Source organism: Dicentrarchus labrax, unplaced genomic scaffold (assembly GCF_905237075.1).
Source record: "Dicentrarchus labrax unplaced genomic scaffold, dlabrax2021, whole genome shotgun sequence".
In the NCBI taxonomy this organism is placed as follows: domain Eukaryota; kingdom Metazoa; phylum Chordata; class Actinopteri; family Moronidae; genus Dicentrarchus; species Dicentrarchus labrax.
This window is the reverse complement of record NW_026136718.1, coordinates 18,958,206-18,983,997: the sequence shown is the minus strand read 5'-3', so window position 1 is coordinate 18,983,997 and position 25,792 is coordinate 18,958,206. Positions and strand designations below refer to the sequence as shown.

Here is a 25,792-nt window from a genome sequence, read left to right as displayed (position 1 = left end):
GCTTTAAACATGTAAATCAAATGCTCCATCTTCAGGCAAATGTGAGTAGACGTTTCATGCCCGGCTAGTTGCACTGTAGGTCCCTGCCACAACTCGCTTTTTGACTACTCACCCCACCCTCTATCCATACTGTGTGATCAACAGATAGGGCACTACAGTATGTATGTCTGTGTCTCGCTCTGTGTGTGTGTGTGTGCATTCATGAGTGCTTTTAGGTCAAACATCTTGATTTGATGAAATCTGCAAATTTGGAAATTGCTGCAATTTTTGAGTGCAGCATTGTCATCACGTCACAAGTATGGAGGAGCTTAAGGTGGCGAAGATATACATGAACACGGGAGATTACTTATATTGCATGATGGGCACTTTAGTTACGTTTGAGAAAAAAGGGGATTCTCACCACCAACCACACACACACACACACACACACACACACATCCATCCACACACACAATGTTCAGATGGTCCTCATCAAGCACCCAAAGTAACAGGCCCACATCTCACATCCAATATGTCACCCTGCCTGTGTAACTGCTGTTGCAGCATCCCCTACTCAGGTCCTTTTCACTTTCCATTCCTCTCCTCGCGCTGGTAATTGTGCATGCTGCTGAGAGAGAGGCACTGAAACCGCAAGGTAATTTCAACAGCGCTCTCCTCCTGCTTTCAAGGCTTGAAACAACACATCACCCTCCAGATGCTTCCAGGCCAACCTGACGTCTCTGAGCGGCGCTCGGACGTTTACATCCAGGCGGTTACGCCGCGCCGGCCTGCTGCACTGTTTGTGCTGGAAGTCTGCTGTGCCTCACACCCCAATCACGCGCAATCATGTGTGTTTCCTGGATTACTATATGTAAACTCCTCTCACTCACACACACTCCCACACACAGAGACACACATGAGTACAAATGCATGCACGGCCCGTAGAGTAAGAAAGCCATCAAACCTCATTCTGTCATAGGCCTATGCTGTATATACTCCCATAAAAGCATATATACACACACAGACACCAAAAGAGCAGACCACAGGGTTAAAAGAAAGCATGTTTACGTAACACGATCACTTTTGTTACACAGGGTTTATGATGCTTGATTCCATCCACTCTTTCTCAATGTTATTAAACTGTAAAAGACTGTTTTCCTTCTCTACCTCCCTGGTTTTCGGCACATTGTTTAGTACAGTACACGCTGTGCCTCCTGACGACACTCGGGCTCTGTAACTCTGCTCTGCTGGCTCTCCGGGGAAATCATCGGCACTAATAGGAAACATGCTGTGCCTTTAACACACAAAGAACAACACAGATACGCGGAAAAGCCGTCCGTTTCGGCTGAAGTGTCCTTGAGCAAGATAGCTGCACTTCTACGAGCTGCAGGTTTTCTGTGCGCCCTCGGACACTCCTGGTGTACCTAATGTAAGAGGCTGCTTTCTGAAAACATGTTTTAGTACAGTAATTAATGTATTCGTGTTAAGGTCAAATAACTTTTTCATGAAATTTAAAACAGTACTGAATAGAAACTCAGATGTAGCAATACTGGCACACTAACTAAATAACATGAACTTGTCTTCAGTTTTATTGCTTTCCCTTTAAAAGTATCCCCAGTTGTACTGATTTTCACAATTATCTGGCAGATGCATCATCTTCTAAGATGGTATAATCTAATGAAGTTTATTGTTTGTGTTTGTTGTATGATCCCTCAATAAATCAAGTGTCTAATTCAGTATATGACGGTCCGTCAAACATGATTACTAGTAGATTTGTACAATATGAATTGTTTGGTAATGTTTTCTTTTTCCAAAAAGAATTTGTTGATTCTTGTCACTGGAGGATAAAACAGCTCACAACATAAACACCAAACGATGATCCTATCACACTGCTTTGACACTATACTCTCATTAAAGTGTGAATCATGTCCGGCCAAGCAGTTTGGTCATGGCGCTGATGCTGTCGTATCCAGTGGAGATGGGGGACCTTATGAACACTGATTCCGGTGCCAGAAATAGAGCTGGTGATGTGTCACGTTGACCCTGTGGTAACCAGCACGGCCCCTCCTCCCATGAGGGATGTCTTAGGGGTTGTGGAGTTGAGTTTGTTTCCAGTGAGATGGCCAAATAGGTTTGTCAGCAGGAGTGAGAGACTTAACCTAGCATGATCTAAGTGGGTACGCCCTGCGGTTCTGCCTTGATTCAGGATGATAAATAGGTGAAAAACAATGGAAACTCAGCGGGTCAAAATCTGTGTGATGACCATAATACCATCAGTGTGATTAATAGAGGAAGAAAGTTCAACTGACCTGTGTGTGTTGGTATAGTTGTGTAAATGGTAAATCTATGGTCAACTGCAATAATTAATTTTTTGTTTGAGACAAAGTGGTCCCTTTTCTCAGTGAAGATGTTGCTCTTGTTCACCTTTATACATTGAGAGTTTCTGGTAACTGTAGCTTGACTTTACTAGACTGCAATGTCACATGACATATTTGAGTTTACAGAAGAGGCCAGTCAGAAGACAATTTGGCTGTGTGACAGGAGTGTGACAAAGCCTTACATGACTGTTCGTCGAATTTTCCACTCATTAATCAGGAAATGTACACTTTTACCAGATTTAATGTTTGTATTTCCCGCCCTTCTGGCACATATTTAAAGTTTACCTCCCTTAACAGTGACCTGTAGCATCAGAGTAAGTATGACACATCTCCACAGCTGAATACATCCATGTTACACATCCCCGGAGGACTCACCCGTCTCTCGTGCCGTCCATGGCAGCCAGCGGGGACAGGTGGTGAGGGCTGCCGAGGTCCCGGTCCAGTCGGTGCTGTCGGGAGGGCAGGTCAGTGGCAGCGGTGGGGTTAGGGGTAGGGGAGAGGAGCTCCACTGAGGCGCTGTGATGGGGTGTGCTGGAGCCAGTGTACAGGCCTGAAAGACAAACAAAGCTAATTGAGTAAATGTGGCGAATAAACTTGAGGGCCCTGTGCTTCATATTGTGAGCAAATTAAAAGCCATTTCATGGCAACGGGTCTTTGTTTTGACAACCTTCATCCAATCAGAGTGCTTTGTAAAATAAAATATTCTGTGTTTGCGCTGTTTGTGATTTACGGTACATTGTGCTGCCACGGGGTTTGGCCTTGTTTGTCCTTTCCTTGTTTGTTCTTATTACACAAGAATAAACTAAAATGTTACATATGTTTGCACAGTGACTTTGAACAGTAGGACGTTTAAAAGGGGCATAGGGTTACTGGATAGCCTCTGTTTTAGGTGTGTGTGCATGCTTATGGTTATGTGAATACATGCAGGCGTATACAGTCAGTGATGTATTTCTACATCTGCATCTACATTGTACTGTATCAGTGTCATTTTTTTTAAACAGGCAGCTGGAAATGGACCGAAAAAAAAGAGAATAGTGTCATTTCCTGACTCTGTTCCAAAACATCCAATATGCCTTTCACTATTCAATCACTGAGTATTTCTAAATCATATTTGATTAACATTTTGTTGACACAATGGTCCGTGGAGGTGGAGGCGGGGGTGCATTATTTTATACTGAAGCCAGATGCCTCCTGCCAACTTTTTCTACAGTTTCAAGCTGTGGACTCCAATTAAACATTGATGATTTTTTCCTACTCAGAATGTGCTGCAAACTAGGACTGCAACAAATAGTTATTGATTATAGATTGTTTTCATTTGTTTTTTGTGAAAAATGCTTCCAAAGCTTAAGGTGACATCTTAAAATGTCTTGTTTTGTCTGACTAATAGCCCAAAACCCAAAGGTATTTATTTTGCAGTATAAAACTGAGAAAATAAGTTTTTCTTCTTTTCATTTTAGAAGCTGGAAGCAGCAGGTTTTCAGCCATATTTGCTGGACTACATGCTCCCTGAAATCCCTGTTAATTTGTCACCACATTGCCCATATATCTGCTAGTCTTTGGAGCTGCACTTGCACATATCAGTCGACAAATCCGCTGTAATACATCCGACCTTTCCATCAGTTGACATGACTTGACATTCTGACAAGTTTCCACTGGTTTAATCTAAAAATGTTGCTCCAGAGAGAGACTTGTGACAAATCATAGTGAAATTTATGTTCAGTCAAGAACTAGACATTGTGCACACCTAGTCTTGATAAGGGAAGTTACACTTGGATCTGCACTTGTTCTCGCAACACAATAAATTTGCTCTCTCCATCGGCTGATTTCTTTCCCAGCATCCACGAGGAGAGCAGCGCGCTGACTGTCTGGGGCAGTTAACCAGCGACGAGAGGAGAAGACAGAAGGAGATGAAAGGACGAGAAAAGATCGGTGCTCCTGGTTTTGCCGTTTCCAGGCCCAGCTGTTCTCAAGTGGAAGCATGCCGAGGCCTGATCTGACAGCACTCTGAAATGGTTACAAGCTTGATTCATTACCCCCAAATCATCAATCACAGACCTTAAATGTTTTCCCCTTTAGCCCCAACATCTGCTACAAGACCAGCAAAACAGTCGACAAATAATGGCTGTGATTGCCTCAATTTCATTGCTAGTTCCTTGTGGAGGGAGAGAGAGAGGATCTGGTGGCACTCTTTAAGGGTTAGTAGGGGATTACATTCTGAAGATGTTGTGGATTGGCTCTGAAATGCTTCTGGTTGAGTTCAGGAAGATATCTCTGTGTGAGCGGTATATCAGCCATTCAGCGTAACAGCAGGAGCATGTAAACCTCTGCACTAAAACTATGATGAGTCCTTCCTATGGTTAATCAGAGAACACTCTAATTATGCTCTATAAAACAGAGAGGGGCTTCTCGTAAGTCTTGCTGCAGCCATGTGAATAAGAGCAGACTTATAACCGGCGAACAGGAAAACAAGTTTAGCTCTGACTGGAAGCATGACTCATTTTCTGCTTCACAAGTGTTAATGATGGGATGGTTGCCCACTTTGCCCCACCTTTTCCATGCATCCTATTGGCCCTGGAACAAAGTGAAACTCATGTAAATAGGGATCCTGCATGCCAACCTGCAACATCTTTGCTGGCCTCAAATAACACTGCATCCCTGAACGCTTTGGCATCGGCTCACGAGTGAGCTCCTCCGGGCTTTAAAACATTTAAAACAAGAGAGTAAGCAACGTCCACTCAGAAACAGAGGGAGGGCGAGGGGAAAAAGCCAAGACTCAGAGGCCTGGTTCAACATTCAAAGACAAGTTGAGCGTTCACAGTCGTCAACGGTGCGCTGGAGTTCCAGCAACAACAACAGAAAGCAACGGGGAGCCTGGATGGGGTACAGGCAGAAAACAAGGACAGATGTGTCCATAAACTGAGGAAGCTGCGGGGCATCTCTCTTGTCTTTAAAATTGTTATAATCATTTATTTATCTCTCTCTTGTTCCAAATCCAAAGTAGTGTTGACATTTGGTGACGGTCAAATTCATCAATTAGAAAAATTTAAGTTTAAAGGCCACATGTGATGAATAAAATTTTCTGTTTGTAGCTGTTAGTAATGGTTTTTGCAGTCTTTGCATGACAAGATGACAGGTTAACATGATATGGTTATGAAACACAAACCAAATAAAAGTGCACGATTGTAACATTTCCTTCTAAACTTAAATATCCAAGTAGAGTCCAACAGCTAAAATGTTTATATAAAATGTGTATAAGCAATTAAAGATAAATTATAGTGGTGTAATTTGTTTATGTTTGACCAAGGGCGCCATAACTATGATTTTTACTGCCTGAAAGCACAAAATTACCATAATACATCTGCAGAAATGTCGACATGGCTGTTGATTACCACCAATGACTCGGTGATTGCTTTGCCAGGTGTTGGGATTTCTGGCGGTCAGACCTCACTTGCTGGCCTGTTCTTCTGTTTTGGAACAAATACTCCCTGGCCATCAATATTTTGAGACATGGCCAGCCTCTTGTATTCACATTTTGAATTGCTCAACCACAGAGAATGGTGCTACTACTGTTGTCAAATTACACGTTGTATTGCACTCATGAGGTGTTACTCATTAAAATGTTTATCTGAGGAATCTAATGCTATAATTAACTTATGCTCTGGCATGTTTTGTGAAAAACATAAGGAAGGTGTTATAAGAAACTTAAAATCAATATAGATTAAATAGCTACATAGACATCAGATAGGTCATAAAATGAATGTGTATTGATAAATGGTATGTAAAGTGCTACACAATAGCAAGTAGCAATGTGTACCAATAAATAAAAAAAGAAAGGGTGGAAGGTACACTGAGACCAGAGTGTTGCTGTTTCTGACAGAAGTACTAAATTACTCAAGGCCTTCATAAGGTTACATTATCAGGTTTTTAGACCAAAGAGCAGCATGCAGTGTGCACCTGTGAAGATATCTTGGCCCAGTCCAGGTGAACGGCCATCTTTGCCGTTGTAGAGGTGCTGCGAGGAGGTGGAGCTCGGTAGGTGCTGCATGGATAGACAGTCACTCAGGACGTCCTGCTCCAGATGAGGACAAGGCCGAAGCTGTCAATCACAAACATAAGAATAAACAGAAAATGTTTACAAGATGTTAAGTCATTTCAAGAGAACTCCATCTGGTCTGCAAGATTACACAACCTAAGAACAAAACACAGCTTCAGTTGTGTCTATTTGTAGGTTGGATCCTATGTGGGGTGTGTTTTGTTTTCTCTTTTTGCTATAACGTGATTGTAATGTTAATTTGAAACAGTAACTCAGCAAATGAGAATACATTCTCAGTCAGGGGGAACCAGGGGGAAGATCATACGCTCCTTTTTGAGTCATGCGTTGGCCTTGGACATTGTGGTTGTGATCACTGTACCAACTCAGAGCCAACGCAAGATTGCTTCTGTTTCTCTCACTGCCAGCAGTAATGGAGGCAACTAAAGACATATTTTAACTGGAGAGTCGATCACACGCCACGCAGGAGAAACCTAAACCTAAAGAAACTTGTGTCAGTTGAAGAAATGGGACATCTGCCTTATGGATCAGTGGAACAGCTGACCTCTGTTGAGCACATCAGTGGATTTCTCTGTAATAAAACATTACAGTTTCTGAGGTACACACAAGGACTGGACTAACAACCACATCTCTCCTTTACTCAGGAGGTTTACCTTCAAAGACTTAGTAAATTCAACACAGGGACTGTGACGGGAATGATTATCAGAAGGTAGAAAAACATTTTAAATCAACTGTGTGTAATGCAGCATGGTGCGCCAGAATCAAGACACTAACTAGAGAAAGCAGAATCTGACATCTGCTTTGGCTCCAAAATCATTTATGGACAAACAAAAGAAATGGACATGATCTGCTATAGTAGATGTTTTGGGGGCTTTTATTGCCTTTAATTGATAGAAACAGCTGAAGAGTGACAGGTACATGAGATACTCTACTAGGTGAGCTACCAGGACACCTCTGCTATAGCAGATTTACTATTCATTCATAAAAAGCCTGATAATTGTTTAAAATCTACCCAGTTTACATTATTATTAAACAACAACTGATAGTCCACACTGAATTACCTATTTTATTCTTCAATAAAAGGTCCAGTGTAACATTTAGGAGGATCTATTTACAGAAATGGAATATAACATTCATACATGTTTATATTAGTGTATAACCACCTGAATCGTTGTGTTTTGGCATTGTTATTCTTTATTCACAAAAAACATGTATCTCATTTCAGTTCAGTTATACATAAATCTCTATTTAAGTAAAACTTGAGTTATAATTAAGTTAAGTTTGAACTCGTATAACTGTCTCCTAATCATTTGAATCCAATATATGTTGGTTAAGGAAATCAACACGTAAACCAATTTTAAATCAAGCTTGTATTTTTACATATTTTTCAGCAGAGTGTATAATAGTAAGAAGTGATAACTTTATGATGCCAAGAGGCATAAAAACCTGGCAGTGTTACTGTGAGTCATTAGGAACAATACAAGTTTAGTGTGTCTTTAAAAGAAAGTGCTCCAGTTACAGATGACAAGGTTGATGTTGTTCACCAAAGGTTTTTTCTCCACTATCATTCCAACCCTATCAATCTGCCCATCTGTCTCCCTGTGTCTCTGCCTGTCTGTCCATCCATCCACAAATCCACCCTTTGATATTCCATGAAAATCAATTGCACATTTAGATTTTGTGGTTGGACTGTGGGTGGAAACATTCTTCAGTATTATCACAACAATCTACTCTAAACCTCTGATTATTCCCAAAGAATTCATCAACAGCAATGAGCCAAGTGGACAGATAACAACTTTATCTGCATGTGAGTTATATCTTTAAAGACCTATCTGGCCAGTGAAATTAAGGATAATTGAACCTTTCAGCTTGGTTTCACTCAACAGTTTTACAGCTGGCATCAACCACCTTATGATTTCACACTTACATACTGTATGTCAGTAAATGTGTATATGCATGTCCTCCTGGGGATCCTTATGAGTGCCCTGCAAAACATTCATCACATGTAATTGGGGCTCTGTTTTCTCCACAGCGACACTCCTTACAGTTTTTCTCCGGGCTGCTCCAAGAGTGGAGTAAGAGCGTTTGTTTGACATTTGTCCATAACATCTGGCCACTGGGGTATTCCACAGTACAGCTTATTAACAATGCTACAAGCACACATGTGTTTCCCTTTACGACGCTAAGCAAAGGAACACATCATCCAGCCTGCCACTATCCAGCCCCTTCCACAACAATGAGCCCATTCTCTGTTATTTACCCACTTCCAGTCAGGGAAAGAATGGGCTTTTGACCATGAACACGATGAAATGTGGTCAGACCTGATCTATTGTAGGGGAAACGATTCTCAAAGACACCCCTCCACCACCCCGGCCTCCCAACCCCTCAATTAAACCAACTAGATGGATCTGTGGATAATGCACGTCAGAACAGGAGAGATTACATAAATTGGTCTGTTGCTCCACTGTACTAACTTGAATAAAGAAGGTCCACAGTGACTCTTGAGCAGAGTAAAGTAATGTAATCTACATGATAAGTAGGGAAAGCCACCCACATGTATGTAGGTGCACTAGGACTTGTTATGAAAAATTAAACATGATACATAAAACTCCTTTTTTTAATTCATAGGATCAAATTAATTTCTGTCTGCTTCAAGTTAGAGATCAAGTTGCTCTTAATTGCTAAAAACAAGGAAATTACAAATGTCAAGTGACAGAAGAAAAAATTACTTAATACTTGACGAGACCACAGGGTTACACATAGTAGCTTTCTGCTACTCTTCAAACCTCTGTCTCTATCCGCTCCATCCCTCTCCTGTAGAAGGGCTCTTACCTTTCTACGCACCTGTTGCTCTTTGGCCGAGTGGATCTTGACATGTTTGCGTAGGGAGCTGGGATCTGTGTAGCGCTTGGTACAGCCGGGGATCTGACATGCATACGGTTTCTACAAGCAGAGAGAAAATTCTTCACATCAGTTAAAAGTGTGAAATGCATTTAAATTCACTTCATTATAAGGACACACACAGTAAGTTTGAAATCTGTTGAGGTAAAGGTAAAGTTAAAGTCCTACCTCTCAGCTGAGAATGACAGAATTTGAAGGAAGAAGAAGAAGAGGAGGAAGAAGAATATAAAAGCATGAAAAAGAAAAAAGAAAAGATCCATTATAAAATATTTCAGTACTAAATTATTTCCCTGTAGCATTTTTCTCCCCTCCCAATTCAGGACTTTAAAGCTGGTCTATGTATGTTCTGCAGTTTAGTAGAAATATAGTTGGGCATGGTTAGTTTTGGCATGATTCATAAAACAATGGGGACATTTCTCCATTGGAATAAGCAATAAAGAGTTATATTTAGCTGTTTAGTGGTACTCTATACCATCGGTTAGTGCTGATCTGCAGACTGGCTGTAAGGATGGAGATGTAGGTAGATTAGAGTAACAGACGTGACATCTGTAAAACGGCTGCACTGTCATGGAGTTTCCTCATCATTTCACATTCTTCTCACTAACCAAGCAAATACAGCATGTAGCTAGCTGATTGAGGGATTTTTCCCCTCACGGCAATTTTTCTTTCATCCTCAGGAATATAAGTTGCCCATTAAAGTGTAAGGGGATACACGTCTTTATTAACTCTGCCTCCATACCTTGACCTTCTCTGTAAATAAGCCATTGTTATTGCAAGGCGCTTACAGTGCCACTCATCTCCGCCATGTTTGTTTTGCCAAGCAATGCACCCAATACAGCGCAGAACGTTGAGTTAAAAAAAAAAAAAATCAAGCACAACTTCTGTGTAGAATAAATATCATTAAAGCTAGAAAATGATTTTTCCCCAAAGTGTTTTTGGCAGAGCAGGCAGCTGGGCAGGCAAAGTGAATGCCTTAGCGGGGTGTTAATGTGAAGCCATAAGCATCGGGGTCCCAGATTAGCTGTATCATTTGTCCTACTGTGGAAAGAGTGGGTGGTGGAAGAAAACCCTTAAATGATAGAATAACACGAGTCCGCGTTCAAGACTCGACTCAAGTAAAAGTTCTGAATGATTTACTATTATGTGTACCAAAAGCGTTGGTGGTGGGCCAATCCAGGAACACAGGGGGAGAACATTCTGGAAATATAAATATTATTAAATAAATGAAATATCTCTTTCAATTTAATTTCAATTTAGTTCTGCAGAAAGTGGTGAATTTGAGAGTTTACTGATTTAAAAAGTTCTCAACCTGTGTCACTACAACTACTTCATATAAACTGAAACCAACTGTTTGACGTGGTAGAGTGAAGGGAGAAACAGTTCTTTCCACCATGCTGCTACACGATTTAAGATTAAAATGTTAACAGATTTAAAGACGGAAAATAGTTTTTGAGGAAGGAGTTTTGTTCCTTATTGTTAATAATTTTGTAAATCATTTTAGTTGAGTCGTTTGGAGAGTGGAGAGCTGTCACAGAAATGTACATACGAGACCTAATCGAGGATTCAAGAATAATAAGTGTCATAAGTGGTTTGGATTGTAAACATCTCTGAGATAGATTTGTGATTTTGAGGAATATAAATATAATGTAATTGACTTTACTTGAAGGGATATAGCTCTATGGAAGCAGAGTATCAGCGTTACCAATAATTAGATTTCGGATTTATATAAGAACAGACAGGATTGAATTCAGGTTAGAAAGTCAGTATAAAATGTTTCTTAAATGACTGCTTCAAAGACTTATTCAAAATGTCCTTGATTTCTGGGGCTAGAGTTGACTTCTGTTTTTGTTAGCTTGAAGCTAATATTACAGAGACTGATCCCAGATGATCTTAAACTATCTAGTAATCATCTCAAACATATAGATATTGACAAGAGGTGTTTGGATTGAAATAGTTATAAGAACTGAAATTACTTTAAAATGTAGAGGAGAAAACAGTGTAAGAAAGAACAAATACCTGTACTTAAGTCCATAATTTGAGCAAAACAACTTGTTTACTCCGTAGCTGTGTTGGTGTGATAAAGTGAAGTATTGGTGGGGTTACTGAGACATGACGAATGGCAGCGATGGCTGACTCAACCTTTCCTTCCCATTCCACAGGTCAGAGAAACAGGCAAAGCTCTGTCTGAGCTTGCAGCTCCCATCCAAGTTTGTTACGGCCCAAGCGGCGACTCGGCCTAATGGAACTGATCATTTAATGATCTGTGGCATGTCACTGCCAGTGAGGAGAGAGTGAGAATGCCACACTGCTCCCTGACTGACAGCAAATTAAAGTCTAACACTGTCAAGATGTGGAAATAGGCATTGGGACTTGGACGGTGGTGCAGTTTTTAATGTGGGTGTAAAAGTGATGGAGGGATGCAGTATGAGCACACAGCAGACACACACACCGGACATTTTTTTTCTAGTTATTCGAAAACAAATATTTTAATTTTGCATAAAATCTAATCTCTGAATGGATTTGTTAGAAACTAAATACAGCTTGTATCTGGCACGTGCAAACATTTATAGCCTATAATTCCTTCCTTTCTGCAACACAGCGACCACCCACATTTTAACTGTTGGCCCAAGACAGGTTAAACATTAATCTACTTTGGAGAAACATTGGGAGGTGAGACAGAGCAGAGACTTAGTTTCTGACCGTGTCCAGGTGAGTGCGCTGATGCTTGGCGCGATCGCTGGAGTTGCTGAAAGCTTTCTGGCAGCCAGGGTGTTGGCATAGGTACGGCTTCTCTCCTGTGTGGCTCCTCAGGTGGATCTTCAGGTTCTCCAGACGCGAAAAAGCTTTGTTACAGCCCTCAAACTGTGGACGAAAGGAGGGAAGCACACACATACACACACACACACACACACACATACAGACAAACACATGACAAAGGAATGCATGCACACACAGATACACGCACAAAGACAACCACACTCAGCCAGGTATGCACAGGACCACACAAGGAAATAAACAATTGCCCACATGTATGCAAACACACACACACACACACACACACACACACACACACACACACACACACACAGACACACACACACACACACACACACACATATACATGAAGAAGCACACCCACACACACACAGAAAAAGAAATCAATCATTGTAAAGCTGGCAAATTCTGGTACAATGTGGGCTCTGTATATGTGTACATCTGTGACTCAGAAAGAAGCTGTCCCACTCTTTCCCTCAGTCCCTTGATCACTCACACAGCTGGAGGAGTTCACTCTACACCGCATATTCACCAGCTACGGAAAAGTGAGAGACGCTTAAGAGCATGGGTGGTATAATGTAGAAATTTTTTTTCAAGGCTCTTGAATTACACGGCCAATTCAAGGACCCTTGTTTAAAACCGCGTCCACTTGAAAGACAGCAGCATGCGTGACAGTACACCTGCCTCAAGGCTGCCGCTGCATCTAAATTGCAGGGGAAACTGGAGTGTGCCGTCCAGCAGCAGTTAATAGGCTGTAATGCATAGCATGAGATGAGTGTTCTGCTGTGTATACTGCATTAGACTGACAGGTGACAGTGACTGTAAACAAGCTCATATCCGACCCAGCTTGGCCCATTTGGTCCAAACCACTCAGCCAATGAAGGCCACAGATTTGTTAACATGTGAATGATTCATGAGGCTTCTCGCATGTCCACTCCTGCGCTTACGCAGAAAACACGGTTGATGAGGCGGTCCATGTCAAGACCCCCTACATTGGCTGCTGTGTAAAGAGTCACCAAGTGTATGAGTGTACAGTAGTATGGAGGAAGCATAGCTCAATGTTACTTATATCTACCTAATCTCATTGAGGTATTCAGCAGCACCTTGACATCAATTTACTGAGGCTGAACTTGTCACAGGGTACAATAGTGAGGAGCTCATGTTGGCATCCTTCTTTTATCTGAGGACCTCACATACACGGTTTGTATGACAGGGGCACAGGACAGGTGGATGCATTAAGGCGGGAGTACAGAAACAAAAAGCGGTGGTGGAGATGGAAAAGGCGCTTGCTCCACAAAGAGTAGTAGGTTGTCTAAACTAGGAAAGTACATTATAGCAACTAGGATCTATGGAACCAGAAAAACTACACTCAGGAAATAAAACTCCCTTTTGCCCCATCCTGTTTGTGTTTGAATACATCTGAGTAACTGTGAAGATTAGACAAATTAGACAGATGACAGATTAAAAAACAACTTCCAAACACGAGAAATATACAACACAGAGTCAACCTGGTGTTTTTCTAATGTTTGAGTTTAATGTAATGACTGAAAAGAAGACATGCACAGGTGGAAAAGAAGGTCTCCACAGTAGGTGGTCTGCTGAGAGTTTGATGGTTAGTTTTGATTTCTTGAAAAAAAAAAGAGAAATATCCAATCCTCAACATGTTTTACACCTGGAACTACCATACAGAAACCAAATTCAATCCCTGGTTCATCCAGTCAAAACACAGGTTTTGTTCCTGAGTTCCTCAAAAGGTTCTCGGGCCCCTGGGGAAGTTCTTGTTGTGGAAACACCATATTAGGGTATGCATGGTATAGTACTGTATACGCCGACTCTGGTGCCTCTAGGTTGTAGTATCAAAAAAAAGATACAGTGGCATTCAGCAGTGCAGAATTTGAAACACGCCATGATTCTAACACACATATATACATTAAAAAAAAAAAAGATGAGATTCCCAACACTAAGAAAAAGGGAGCCAGGGGTTCAGTCTGTAGAAAACATGGTGCACCTACTCTGACTTTAAACTCTGAAGTTTCCAATTAAATGTCAGACAATATCTTCAGAAATAACAGCTTTCCCACTCTTAAATCTTACCTAAAATTTAATTACTTGCCAAGGGCTATACTGACCTTAATGCAAATACGACTTCATAGACAAACTGTTGCTGAGGTGCTGCGGTCTCTACTGTCCATTGTACCCTGACCTTTAGTGAAGCCAGCTGACAACAGGTCAGGTTACGGCTAAGGAGAGAGTGACACCATTCTTCTAATGGGCCTTCAGCTTCATCTAGGCTCAATACTCATCCCTGGCCTCCTTCATTCACTCACACAGTACAGGCAGGGCCTTCTATTCACTGAGGCTCCATTTAATATAAGCGAAACCTAAGCCAGTCATGGTAGAGCCGTGTTGGGTGACTAGGCTGATCTGTGGGTCTGTGTGTGTGTGTGTGTGTGTGTGTGTGTGTGTGTGTGTGTGTGGCTCAGTAAGAGAGTCTTAATCTGCCCGATTACGGCTGTATAACGCACAGCTCCTCATGAAGCTTGTAAGACCTTTGAGCCGATGAGTTTGGAAACAAAAGCATCATGTCAACGTGATCAGACATGTTTCTCATTGTCAGAGTTTTTACAGCAAGCTGCGAACTAACAATTCAAATCAAGCTTGTGAAGTTGGAACATATGTGCACCAAAACATAGGATGTGGGTTATCGAGGTCTCGGAGAGAGAACAAAGCTTGAAATCTTATCATGTTGTCCAAGTAGGTCTGGGTATCAATGATGCCAATACATTGCTGGAGTTTATAATCAGGAGAAATGCATGACAACATCACTGACGTCCCGACTAAACACCGACACAAAAGTCACAATGAGGCAGAGGATTGGAATGTAGTATAAATTAAAAAAAACCTGGATTCTAAAACACACATATTCTGCCCAGTCCTCAGCATACAACCATGGAAAATGTCTTTAAGAGTTCACATCGCACAAAATTGTACAGCGGAAACATATTATTCTAAAGTCATGCCAATCAAATGTTTCGGATGGAAACGAGAGACGCAGCAAGGGTGGGAAAGTTTAATAAAAATCTCAGTGCAGAGGAACATCCACACTGCCATACCAGTCATGACAGACACGGTCCATGCTGACTGCTGAAATATGGCGCCGAACATTTGAGTTTGGAAAACAAACACGGCTATTATTGACGTGCCAAATGTGTGTATTTATGTATAAGGGAATAATCACTCTTTCATTGCTTTCTTTTCCGCAATACAAATTTGAGGCTAAATTATAGTTACGGGTCCGTGGAGGAAACCGTGTTAATCGTGTAGAGCGTATTATTACTCTGGAAGCTGGACTAGCCGGGAGACGGCTGAGTATGAGGTTTTCCTGCCTGCTGGGAAACCAAAAGGCACTGCCACCTCTAGGCATGGACATTACCCAGAACCTTGCATGAAAAATTTTATGCTACAGTAAGAAGTTAAAGCGAAGCCAATCTGCTGGTTAAAATGCTTTCTTCCAGCAAGTTCATGGATTGTCAAAAACCCACTTAGGTTTGGATGTTTGGGGAATGCAGTGCTGTGCAGTTCAAATCCGGCAGTGCTCCTGTTATTGAAGGACGTGAATGTTTTTTAACAATATATAGTCATGTATGTGCTCTTTTTTTGGAGTAAAAAGGAAAACAAATGGGATATACATCCCAGGTTTTGGGTTTAATTCCTACAAAAAAATATAACCATAAAAAGCATACATGTCAGTAGGTTCCCTATGTGGTCCATAAGGAGCTGCCTAAAGATAAACTGTTTAGAAAGTAATGAACACATCAGGTTAGAGTGCTATAAACAGAGAGTTGTGGTGGCAGAAACTTCTGACACAAGATTGATTTTACCTTTGATATTATCTATGAAAACAGTTTAGACAGCGCTAATCACATTAATTGCTTTAAACATGTTTAGTTTACTCCTCTGAAACCTCCGTCTAAGGTAAACCGGCAGATCACCACACGAGGGGAGCGGCGCTGGCAGCATGGAGGGATTTGAGCCCGGTTTGACACCATCTCACTCTTGAGTGGGGGGGTTCAGTAGCTCGGTAAACATTCGGGATGACAGCGGGGTCTTGACATGGCTGAAGGGGGCGAGAGCGGGTTGAAAGGCTGGACGGGCAGCTGATCACAACAGACAGATTATGGGCCCAGCATGCAGGCCAGTGGAGGAGCGGCGCGCCTGAGGCCTTCATGGGAAATGACTCCTGACTGGCAGGGAAAAGGCCAAACAGTGTCGGGGCTAAAAGGCAGCAGTGTGCGGCCCTCCTCACATGCGGCGGCTCATTAGCAACCTGCAGGAGCTGTGTATGATGGAAACAAACCAGCCGTTATGAAGGGGTGTCGGGAGGAAATATGGCTGCTGACATGCAGGACAGAACTCTGATTAAAAGCTTTAATGAATGGCATAAGAAGAGAAATGCAGAGAGAGGAGAGAATCAGAGGTATGGTAGAGGTTTTTTGGAAAAAAATTATCTGACTACATTCCTTGCAGCCAAGGTCATCACCTACAGGAGTACGCCCCCCCCAAGCATGAGCTCCGGGATTTTCACTCCTGACAGTCGAGCTTGTCTGTGGTTGCTACAGACGCAAGGGAATCTCCTTCAGCACTGATATATCTCTCTGGCCCGGGGCAGTAATTGTAGATCAGGCCTCTGACTAATGATGGGGAGATGGGATTCAACTGTTCTGCTCCTTACTAGCATGAAATTCACTATTACTCATGTTCAGAGGGCCCCCCATAAAAGGAAAAAAGGACCTCAGAGCCTAACAGCCTCCACCGTTTCTCCACTGTGATTAGTTTTACCTAATACATCCAGGCTCCTTTACAGCCAAGCCTGACAGACACGACGTCGGGCAACGAGTTTTGGTGGCAAAAGACACACAGCCAAATAAAACATGTTTAAAGTGCCAATGCTCAAAAGCAGCCTGTAGAACTTTATAAGTATGAAAAAAGGGGTTTGGGGGAATGCGTTGGTTTATCACAAGGTGTCTTTCTCTGCCCTGACCAACGAGGAAAACCACCAACACTTCAGGATCTGTTCAGAGGGGAGGTTGTGGAGCAGAGTGCCCCGGCTGCGGATGGGAGGAACATGTGCATTTAATCTGCCGGCTTCCAAATGCCCTGTGGCAACCACAGCAAAGAGCAGAAAAACGTAAATGGATGAAATTATATCCATATGATTCAACGAGACAGCTAAGGAGAGGCAGGTTTCTCATGCGCTTCGTCAGGATACAAAATTAAACACAGCTTTGCTAAAACATTCGCATTACATAGTTTACATATATCATTTCCACTGCGTAGCGGGACCCTTTTAGCAGCCAGCCTCATCTGTTGCGAGTAGGGCTTTCATTTGGATCGAAGATAACAGTGGACTTTTTTTTTTTTTTCTTTTTCTCAGCGCAGGAGACAAATGAATTCACACATACTTGCTTTGTTTTTCCATGAAGCATCTTTTTCTCCCCCATCTCCTGCACTTTGCCTAATTTTGGGAAGCTTTGATTTATGAATGGTGAGATATGAGTACACACAGTAAATGACTAAAAGGGAGGGAGTGTGTTGTCCAGATGCGAATGAACAGAGCTCAGCCGATAAATTGGTGGGAGGAAGTAGTCATGTAAATGACTAAAGAAATTGTTCTTAACAGCCATTTTGCACTCATGCCTGAATAGTTTGGGGGGCAGATTAAAAACTATGTGGATGGCACAACAGGAAGCATTCCTATGATGACTAAATGAGGCTGCTCACATAATGAGCCGGCCCAGCTGTTTTGTTCCTCTCGCAGACTGTTTGCTGGAGATTGAGGAGGAAGTGTAGTGATGGATCTGAACCCCTGTTCCTGCAGTGGAGGCCTGGCACAGTGTGAGCCTGGCTGAACAACAACATAGTGAGGTTTCATGGAAGCACTTAACCTGCTGTGATTCAGGGGCCTTCATTCAAATGTCTACCAGCTCTGCAGCCCTGCATCAGATTATAGAGCTAAGATGTGATTTCCTCTTTAACCGGGCAGCCTGGGGTTTACCGGTTCACCAGGTTGAGCGAAAAAGGAAAACAGGGTCACGTTCTCAAAGAGATAAAGCGGACTGACGGGGAAGAGGATATGTCTTGTGTGTTACCATGCAGTGTTAGAAGGGAACCAAACCGGCTTCCAGCTTGATTTCTTTGTTGCCCCAGCATATTAAATTTTCCTTCTGGGCAAAGGCTCAGGGTGTCAAGAAATCACTTTCACACAGACGTACTTAACACTCAACTGTATAAACACAGGTCAGCTGTACATCTCCCTTTGAAACAGACTCTACTTCTAACAAACATTGGATCATATTTGTGATCGCTTCCATATCAATGCTCCTCAGTGAAAGAGGACAATGTTTGGACGCAACAAAACCAGAACTACAACAGAAGATTGCACAACTGATGCTCTTAAGCCAGACATAAAATCTGTCACATTGCTGGCTTCATCTATCTGTTCAAACAATAGTTTTTTGGCGTTTGAAAACATACTGTAGGTCTCCTTACAACAATGTGCTGTGTTGGCTGTATTCAAACATGACAGGACTGTTATGGACAGAGCTGTAGTGTTTGCAGGATATTTGGCCCCTGGTGTCGTTATATAGGAGTGCAAAAGCCTCTTTTACTTTTTACTAGCTGCCCTGAGATCCTCCAGATAAATGTATGCATGAATTTCATCATTAACTAGGTATGACATATATATTTCAGCTGTTTAGTTTATGCAGCCCTATAGCATGTTTCTCATTTATTTCCAACTCGTTCACATGTAGTTATGTCTGTATGTATATAAAGCACAGCCTTGGCTGATTAATATGATTTAATAAGGGTTCTTTTGTCTTTATCCCTGCACCACAAAGGGGGAAAAACCCCTATGAAAACAAATTTCTCATTGCTTATTTACTGTGACAACGTAAAATTGGCTTATTGACACAATTTCACGGTTTATTCAAGTGATTTTATTTCTCGGAGCATAGGAAATTATTATTAAATGACATTTACAACAGTATTTTCATGAATGCGATGATATTTAAGTTAGACTTGAGTTGTGTTGTAAGTGTTACAGCAATGTTAATGGGTCTGACAAGATTGCTGTCATGCCTTTTAAAGAAAATTGACAAGAGCAGTTATTTAAACGTGAAACCAACATTTAAACTGCCATCACATTTACAGTGTTGAGTGCACATCTGAAAGGGGCTTGTTATGTTCCTATGCAACAGTGCAAGTACTTGATACTGTTCTTAAAACAGAAAGACTGAAAGATTAGACAGACTTATTGTACAGTTGAATATTGGCTCAATAACCACTGGATATGAGAGGGATTTGGGGTGTTCACTATAGAGAGGAGACACATGATCCTGTGACCTCTCATTCAGTGAAAGGCTTCTAAAAGAGCCATCCCACTTTGTCTCGAGACAGCGTGTTTATCCTCACTACCAATCCTAACCATTTATAATGGCTAATTAGAGTGCAATACAAAGCTTCCAGTGCCACAGCCATTAGTAACCATCAAGGCATTAATTATAAACCCATTCACGAAATCCGAACCCGTCATGAAAAAGACAGACTGGGGGTTACGCAATGAAAATCCTAAACATGATCTGTGTTCCGAGCCGGCGCCTGGACTGATGTTACTGGCAGTCAATGCAGGATCCTGTTTGACGGGCCCATGAGCTACGGCGTCCTCTGACACCCGGGCTTCAATCTGTCCAGCACCTTTCACTCACACCTGCCTCTATTCTCATTCTCGCTTTCTCTCTCCATCTCTCTCTTCTCTCTTTTACCCCCTTTGGCCAATAAGCTCCTCTCGCTCCAGCCCTACAATGGGGTGTTATATGCCTACAACGTGCTCCATGACTCCATTTTATATCAGTGCTACTCCGGGATGACAGACACCAATTCAGCAACAGCCAGTAATGACAATGATGTTATGTTTAATTGATCCGCATTATCGCTCTTTTGTTAGACTATTAGACAAATACTGTATAATCCAACACGATGATTGTCCTGTGCTCTGAAGTGATCTTTTTATTGGATCATCCCCATCATCTATCATTTTCTCCTTCCTCCAATCCCTCAGTCTGTCTGGCATTGTGACTTTTGTATTTGAGCATTTTGTTTGACTTTCCTCCATAGCTGTACCTCTTTTACTCGTAAAAATGTTTTTGAAGCTTTACATGCTGTCAGCTCTAAATCGCAAGAGAGAAAAGAGCTCTCTCTTTTTGTCTCTTTTTATTTCAACCTGCCTTGTCTACTTATGCTGTAATTTCCTTTATTTCCCGGAGAGAAAATTATCCCCCCAAAAAGAGAATGTGTCACTTTACTTGCTCAAAATGTCTTGTGATTGCATTTCATTTTGGTCTATTGAGGCTGCTTGTAATGGAGAAATTGGCATCTTTGGACATTGCCACAGGTCTGGAAAGATGCCCTTGCTCTGACAACAACTCCTGACATTAACCATTTATACTTTGGAAAGAAAAAAAATCCACCCCTAAACCACAACATCAATCCAGAAAACCAAAATAGTTGATTTCAGTGTGGAAACAGGGTGAAAGTAATTCAGGGTGTATTTCTTTTTTAAGTATGACTTCTTTCTGTGGTCAGAGAATATTTCATGCTAATATACCCAACAGCATAATTTTCTTTTCTATTAAATGCAAATAGGGGCATTTTTCTCTGCATTACATTCCCACTTTGTATTTTCGTAAGGTGAATGTATTTTTCATTCTTGCCTACTGGCTTTAAATTCTTGTGTGACAACCTGATATATTGAATGCCAAAGTTGAAGTCACAGTGTTCCTGTATCTTAGAGACTTGTTAGGTAAAGAAATAAAAGCCCCTCTCCCTTTTTGGCAAACCATTCGTTGCCCACACAAGGCAAGAGTTGACACAGCTGTCTAAAGGCTAACGCCTACTGTAGCATACACTGTGCAACTCTATAACTCTGACGTGACAACAAATAAACACTGCAGAAGTCCAGCGAGTGGCCAAGCCAAATACCTTGATGCCAGAGGCACTATAGTACTCAGACAGAAAACATGCCAGAAAAATTAAACAATAGGTCAACATGGCATTGTGATCAACACCAGCCCAGGAACTCAAGCAGGGTGTAAGGGGAAGAGAGTGCATTTATGCAACCTTCTGGAGGGGGACCAGACCACAAAGCCCTCTGGGTAAAAAAGCAGCTGCCCAAGAAATGTGGTGCAACTGAGATGCCACGGTGCCCCTACATTTGTTCACTCCTCAGCATGCCAAGGTTACGTTCTTTTCTGCTCTCTGTGGGTTTCAGGGTCCAGTTTCCATTTATGTGGATACGGCTGGTTGCAATATATCAGACTGCACTAGACATTCAGTGTGTCAAGTCAAATCACAGCTCAAACGTTCTCAGCTAGCACATCACCATTCATTCACATTTCAATAAATCAATTCACCACATTTCAGTATATAGTCCTCTAGTCATATTCAATAATTCAGTCCACACTAACATCTCTGTGCCCACTGTTCTATAGGAAAACACATTTATTTGAGTACAACACCACTCCCCATTCCTGCGCAATTACGATGGACTCCAGCAACCCACCAACGGCAAATATCTTGAGGTTCCACTATTCACTGGTATTCTTTGATAAACGTTTTCATATTTATGGAATATTTCCTTAAAATCTCTCATCAGACATATATTTATGTTAGCCGTAATATGAGTCCCAGCCTGGTACTCACTGGCCTCACACAATTTGCCAGTTGAAGTACAGGCACATTATAATACACTATTTTTCCCACATACAATACGTATTTCCTGGCTGTACTTTAAATCATGCATGACCTAATCTAAATTTCTTGGCTTTATTCCTTTCAAAATGAAATTGGCATACTGGTGATACTGATGTTTTGTTTGTCTTGCCCCTGACAAGGATGCAGCGCGATCTAAATGACAGCTGCTACGTGACAGAGTAAGAAAGATTGCTGTTATGAGAAGCTGGAAGAACAGAGGAAAAACAAAAGGATATGCTCCGACTTAAAGGCTTCTTAGTTCTACTGTAATTTTGCCCAAATAACTAAACCAATCTGGTTCTAAACCCCGCATAAACCTTTTTACATCGATGTTAAACTAATTCTAAAGCTGAACCGACTGAATGTGAAACAGATGTTTTTAGAAGTGAACAGAAAGCGAGAGGGCTTCTTTCTGGAGACAGTTAGAGATCACTGGGGTGTAAAACTCTACGGGGGAGAGGTAAATCCAAGCTTAAATATCAGTCTCTGTAGTGCCAGTTCAGCTGGGTCACACAATCATAAAATAGGGTAACAACAAATTGGATCATTGTGTGTATCGTGTCCTTATTTGTCCCACTGCAAAAGAGTTTCGGGTACTGTCTCTCTTTCTCTCTCTAATTTCCCCCCTCTTTCATTATCAATCATTACAGTAGATGTGGTTTTGGTAAAAGCTCACTGTTTTGATATATGTGCCATTTAACACCACAACCCATGCCTCAATAGTCTACTTGGATCTTTCCATTTGGATCTCTCTTCACACTTTTGCTCTCTATCGGGCATTTGAAAAAACACTGAAGGTCTCAACAGTGTAAACACACAAAAGTCTCAGGTTGGAAAGCTTGGTCGACCTGTAACAAACACTTGAGTTGTGTGTGCAATGGCTTTGCTAATGCTTCAAGAATGCTGTCAGGTCTGCATTCAGTGCATACCAAATCACTTGTCATGCATAATGCCTTGTGATGAATTCTTGGCATAAATGTCGCTGTATGGGATGACATCAGTGGAGCTGAATTGCCTGTCTGGCTCCGTTTCTTCCAGCCTTCACTTCCCTGCTCAAACATTCAAATTAAACCCGGCACTCTAACCACAGAACACCACAGTGCATAATTTAAACTTGACACCCTTAATGTAAACACGTCTTTCGCTACATAATTTATCCATACTTCTCTTAGTGTTTATTTTGCACGGTAGCAACTCAGTTTCTCATATATATTAGCTGCAGGTCTAGCCTAGTCTGCTGTGTGGGTCTGGCTGGGTGGAGGGATACTGTCGTCCTGGGGTTGTGGCGTGGCCCTGAGACAGAAGTGGTCCCGGTGTGTATAAATGTCCTTCTTGTTTGCTTGTTTGGTGGGCAGTGTGAAGGCTGGTCGGGAGTAGATGTTGCTCTGGACTCAGTTCTATGCGGTGCCCTCTGCCACATAGACAAGTCAGCAAAAAACAAAAACAAACATCTCGATGCTCCAAGAGATTTACGTCTGTTCAACACACACACACAGACTGACCGGTTTGGTTGGGTATGTTTGCGGAGTGGCTGCTGCGGCACAAATTGTGCCTGGGCACAAAACAAGGCCAGTGTGTGAATGTGAGGAGTGGGAGAGGATGGTAGCCTCAGAGGAGAAAGGACCTGTTGTGTTTTTTTCCCCCAGAAAATGCCACAAACATACTTTGGCTATAATTATCTGTTTGACTGTAGCAAAGAAACGGTTAAGTACGCCTCCACAATGCACATGATCCATGACAGTACACAGCCAAAAAGCACAGCTATTGAGCACTAACAACCGAGGGAGATTTTAAGAGTCTACAATAAAGTCTAAAAAAGCTCATGGCCATCCTCATACTCTGTACTGCATGAACAGGGTTTACATCCCTGCAACAGCCCCCTGAACAAGACAAAGACCCTGCACACACACCCAAGCTTCATCTATCTGATGTATTAGTAAACTGATCTGGCTCAGTAGAGAGGTTAAATTGATTACGGTTTTGGATGGGACACAATTATGACACAATCTCTGTGCAATGTATAACCAGCCGCAGCTCTGGGTCTTCAGGTTTCCGATACCAGAGCATGATTAAATGCAGAGGAAATGGGGAAACTCAAAATATTGCATTCCAGACAAATGCAATTAGTGTAACACATGTAGTGAATCCTGCATGCTTTGATACCTGGTGATGAGGTTGAAAGCAAGGGAGCTGTAGCTGTTTGACCTTTGCTTGAGTTCATTGCAGGAGTGCACAATATTTTCAAGAAATGCCGCTCCACTGCGTGTATTGTTCATGTTTTAGCATAAAATATTGATTGTTGGCTGTAGCTCTAAAAGCAATAATTACTCAAATGGCACCACAGTGAGAAAAATGTACAGCCATCCCAAATGATGGAAGGTTACACCATCACCTCATCCCAGTCATGTATGTTTTAAACCATGGATGAGGAATCACATGACAGCACAGTCACTCCAATGAGAGCTGCACATATGCTGTAAAAATTTTAGTTTCTCTCCCTTAAGCTCTGCCTGACAGAGTTTATTTGGCGGCTTGATCCCAGCTTAATTTATAAGGCTAAAAGTGAACATGCGAACAACGTTTCTGTGACTTATGATTATAATCCAGTTGTAGAACCCGTGAACCAACAGCTCCACACCTGCAGTTTCAGACACGCCAATTTGTGACCCTTTTTGGCACAAGTTGCCATTTCTTGAATAGTTACGCAAGACGTAACTATTCAAGAAATCAACATAGTTTACCATTTCGTACCTACAGGAAATCCTAATTTTGTCAGCTGTAAAAATTTGCATGGAATTAGGACACAACTGTTGACATACTGCCGTGCATAATAAAGACTGAGAAAGAGAGAGAACTTTAACACTGAGTTAAAAATGTAAACAAATTCTAAAATGTAAAAGTTTTAAATCTTAAAAGAAACAAAACTTCACTTCACTTAAACACTTAAAAGAATTGAATGTCTGCATTTAGAATAAATATATGAAATAGATCAATCTTCAACTTGTTATTGTTAACTTGCCTTTAACTTTTGCCTTTCAGGCCAATATTTTGATTGTACGTATAAATACTCACTTTATTTGTGAAAAGGTCACTCTTAATTTATCTATAAAACATAAAACATCCCACAGGTTTAATGTTAATATGAAAATAATACTTAATAATCAATAAACAGCTAAATATTAAACATATGTTCTACAAGCATCATGGAATAATTCTGTCAACATTCTATATTTAATGCCAACGACAAAACAAATCGACCGTTAGATTAGTTGTTACATGAGTGTTTCAGGCTAAACAAAAAAAGATCCAAAAGGGACAGTGAGGCGTATGTTGTGGTTGCGTATGTGCAGTAAGTGTTGAGTGCATCAAAGCAGCGCTGAATTCAGATCTAAATGATAGATAGTGGGAAAGAAAGAGAGGGGAAAGGGGGAGGAGGGGTTGTAGAGTACTGGTCCAGATTACTGCAAAAGATTGACTGCAAGACTTTTTTGGGCCTGACAAGAAGTTGGCCTGGCCCGCTCAATAAGGAAAACAAGCAAGATCCATCTATCCAGGGCTTTCATTTGTTTGCCAAAACATCAGTTCAAGAACCATTCTGCCAGCAGTTTCATCATACAAATATCACATGTGGACAGTGTTGGGTTACTATTAGCATGACGGTCGGACTGCCAAGCGGCACAGCAGACCTGATGAAAAGGCAGAGGGTAACCACTGGACAGGATTATGGGTTTGTAGAAAGAAATTAGACTATCTAGCTACCTGGTGAACTCCACTGCCTGGGGAAGAACTGACAAAGTTAATTCAGAAAATGATTTAATGGGTAGCAGAGGTACGAGACCCTCAGATAAAGTGCTATAAGTTGATCTCTGCCAGGGCTTTATTTGGCCTGATTAGGTCT

General features: G+C 41.6%; 1 protein-coding gene and 1 long non-coding RNA gene across 3 annotated transcripts in view; one reads left to right on the top strand and one right to left on the bottom strand.

Annotated features, from left to right (window-relative positions):
• Positions 1-25,792, bottom strand: part of LOC127350939 (zinc finger protein GLIS1) — a 70,334-nt gene that overhangs the window by 9,365 nt on the left and 35,177 nt on the right. Inside the window, exons 5-8 of one of the 2 annotated variants that reach the window (XM_051378021.1) lie at positions 12,010-12,171; positions 9,253-9,351; positions 6,312-6,453; positions 2,733-2,907 (exon numbers count right to left, since the gene is read on the bottom strand). In XM_051378021.1, coding sequence (XP_051233981.1) covers positions 2,733-2,907; positions 6,312-6,453; positions 9,253-9,351; positions 12,010-12,171 — 578 coding nt within the window. Of the gene's footprint in view, positions 1-2,732; positions 2,908-6,311; positions 6,454-9,240; positions 9,352-12,009; positions 12,172-25,792 lie in introns of both variants that reach the window. The other variant, XM_051378020.1, reaches the window with a different exon arrangement.
• On the top strand, positions 1,294-6,007 carry LOC127350968 (uncharacterized). Its single transcript, XR_007880675.1, has 3 exons — positions 1,294-1,408; positions 2,695-2,821; positions 4,193-6,007. It is a non-coding gene; the product is annotated as an uncharacterized LOC127350968 (long non-coding RNA).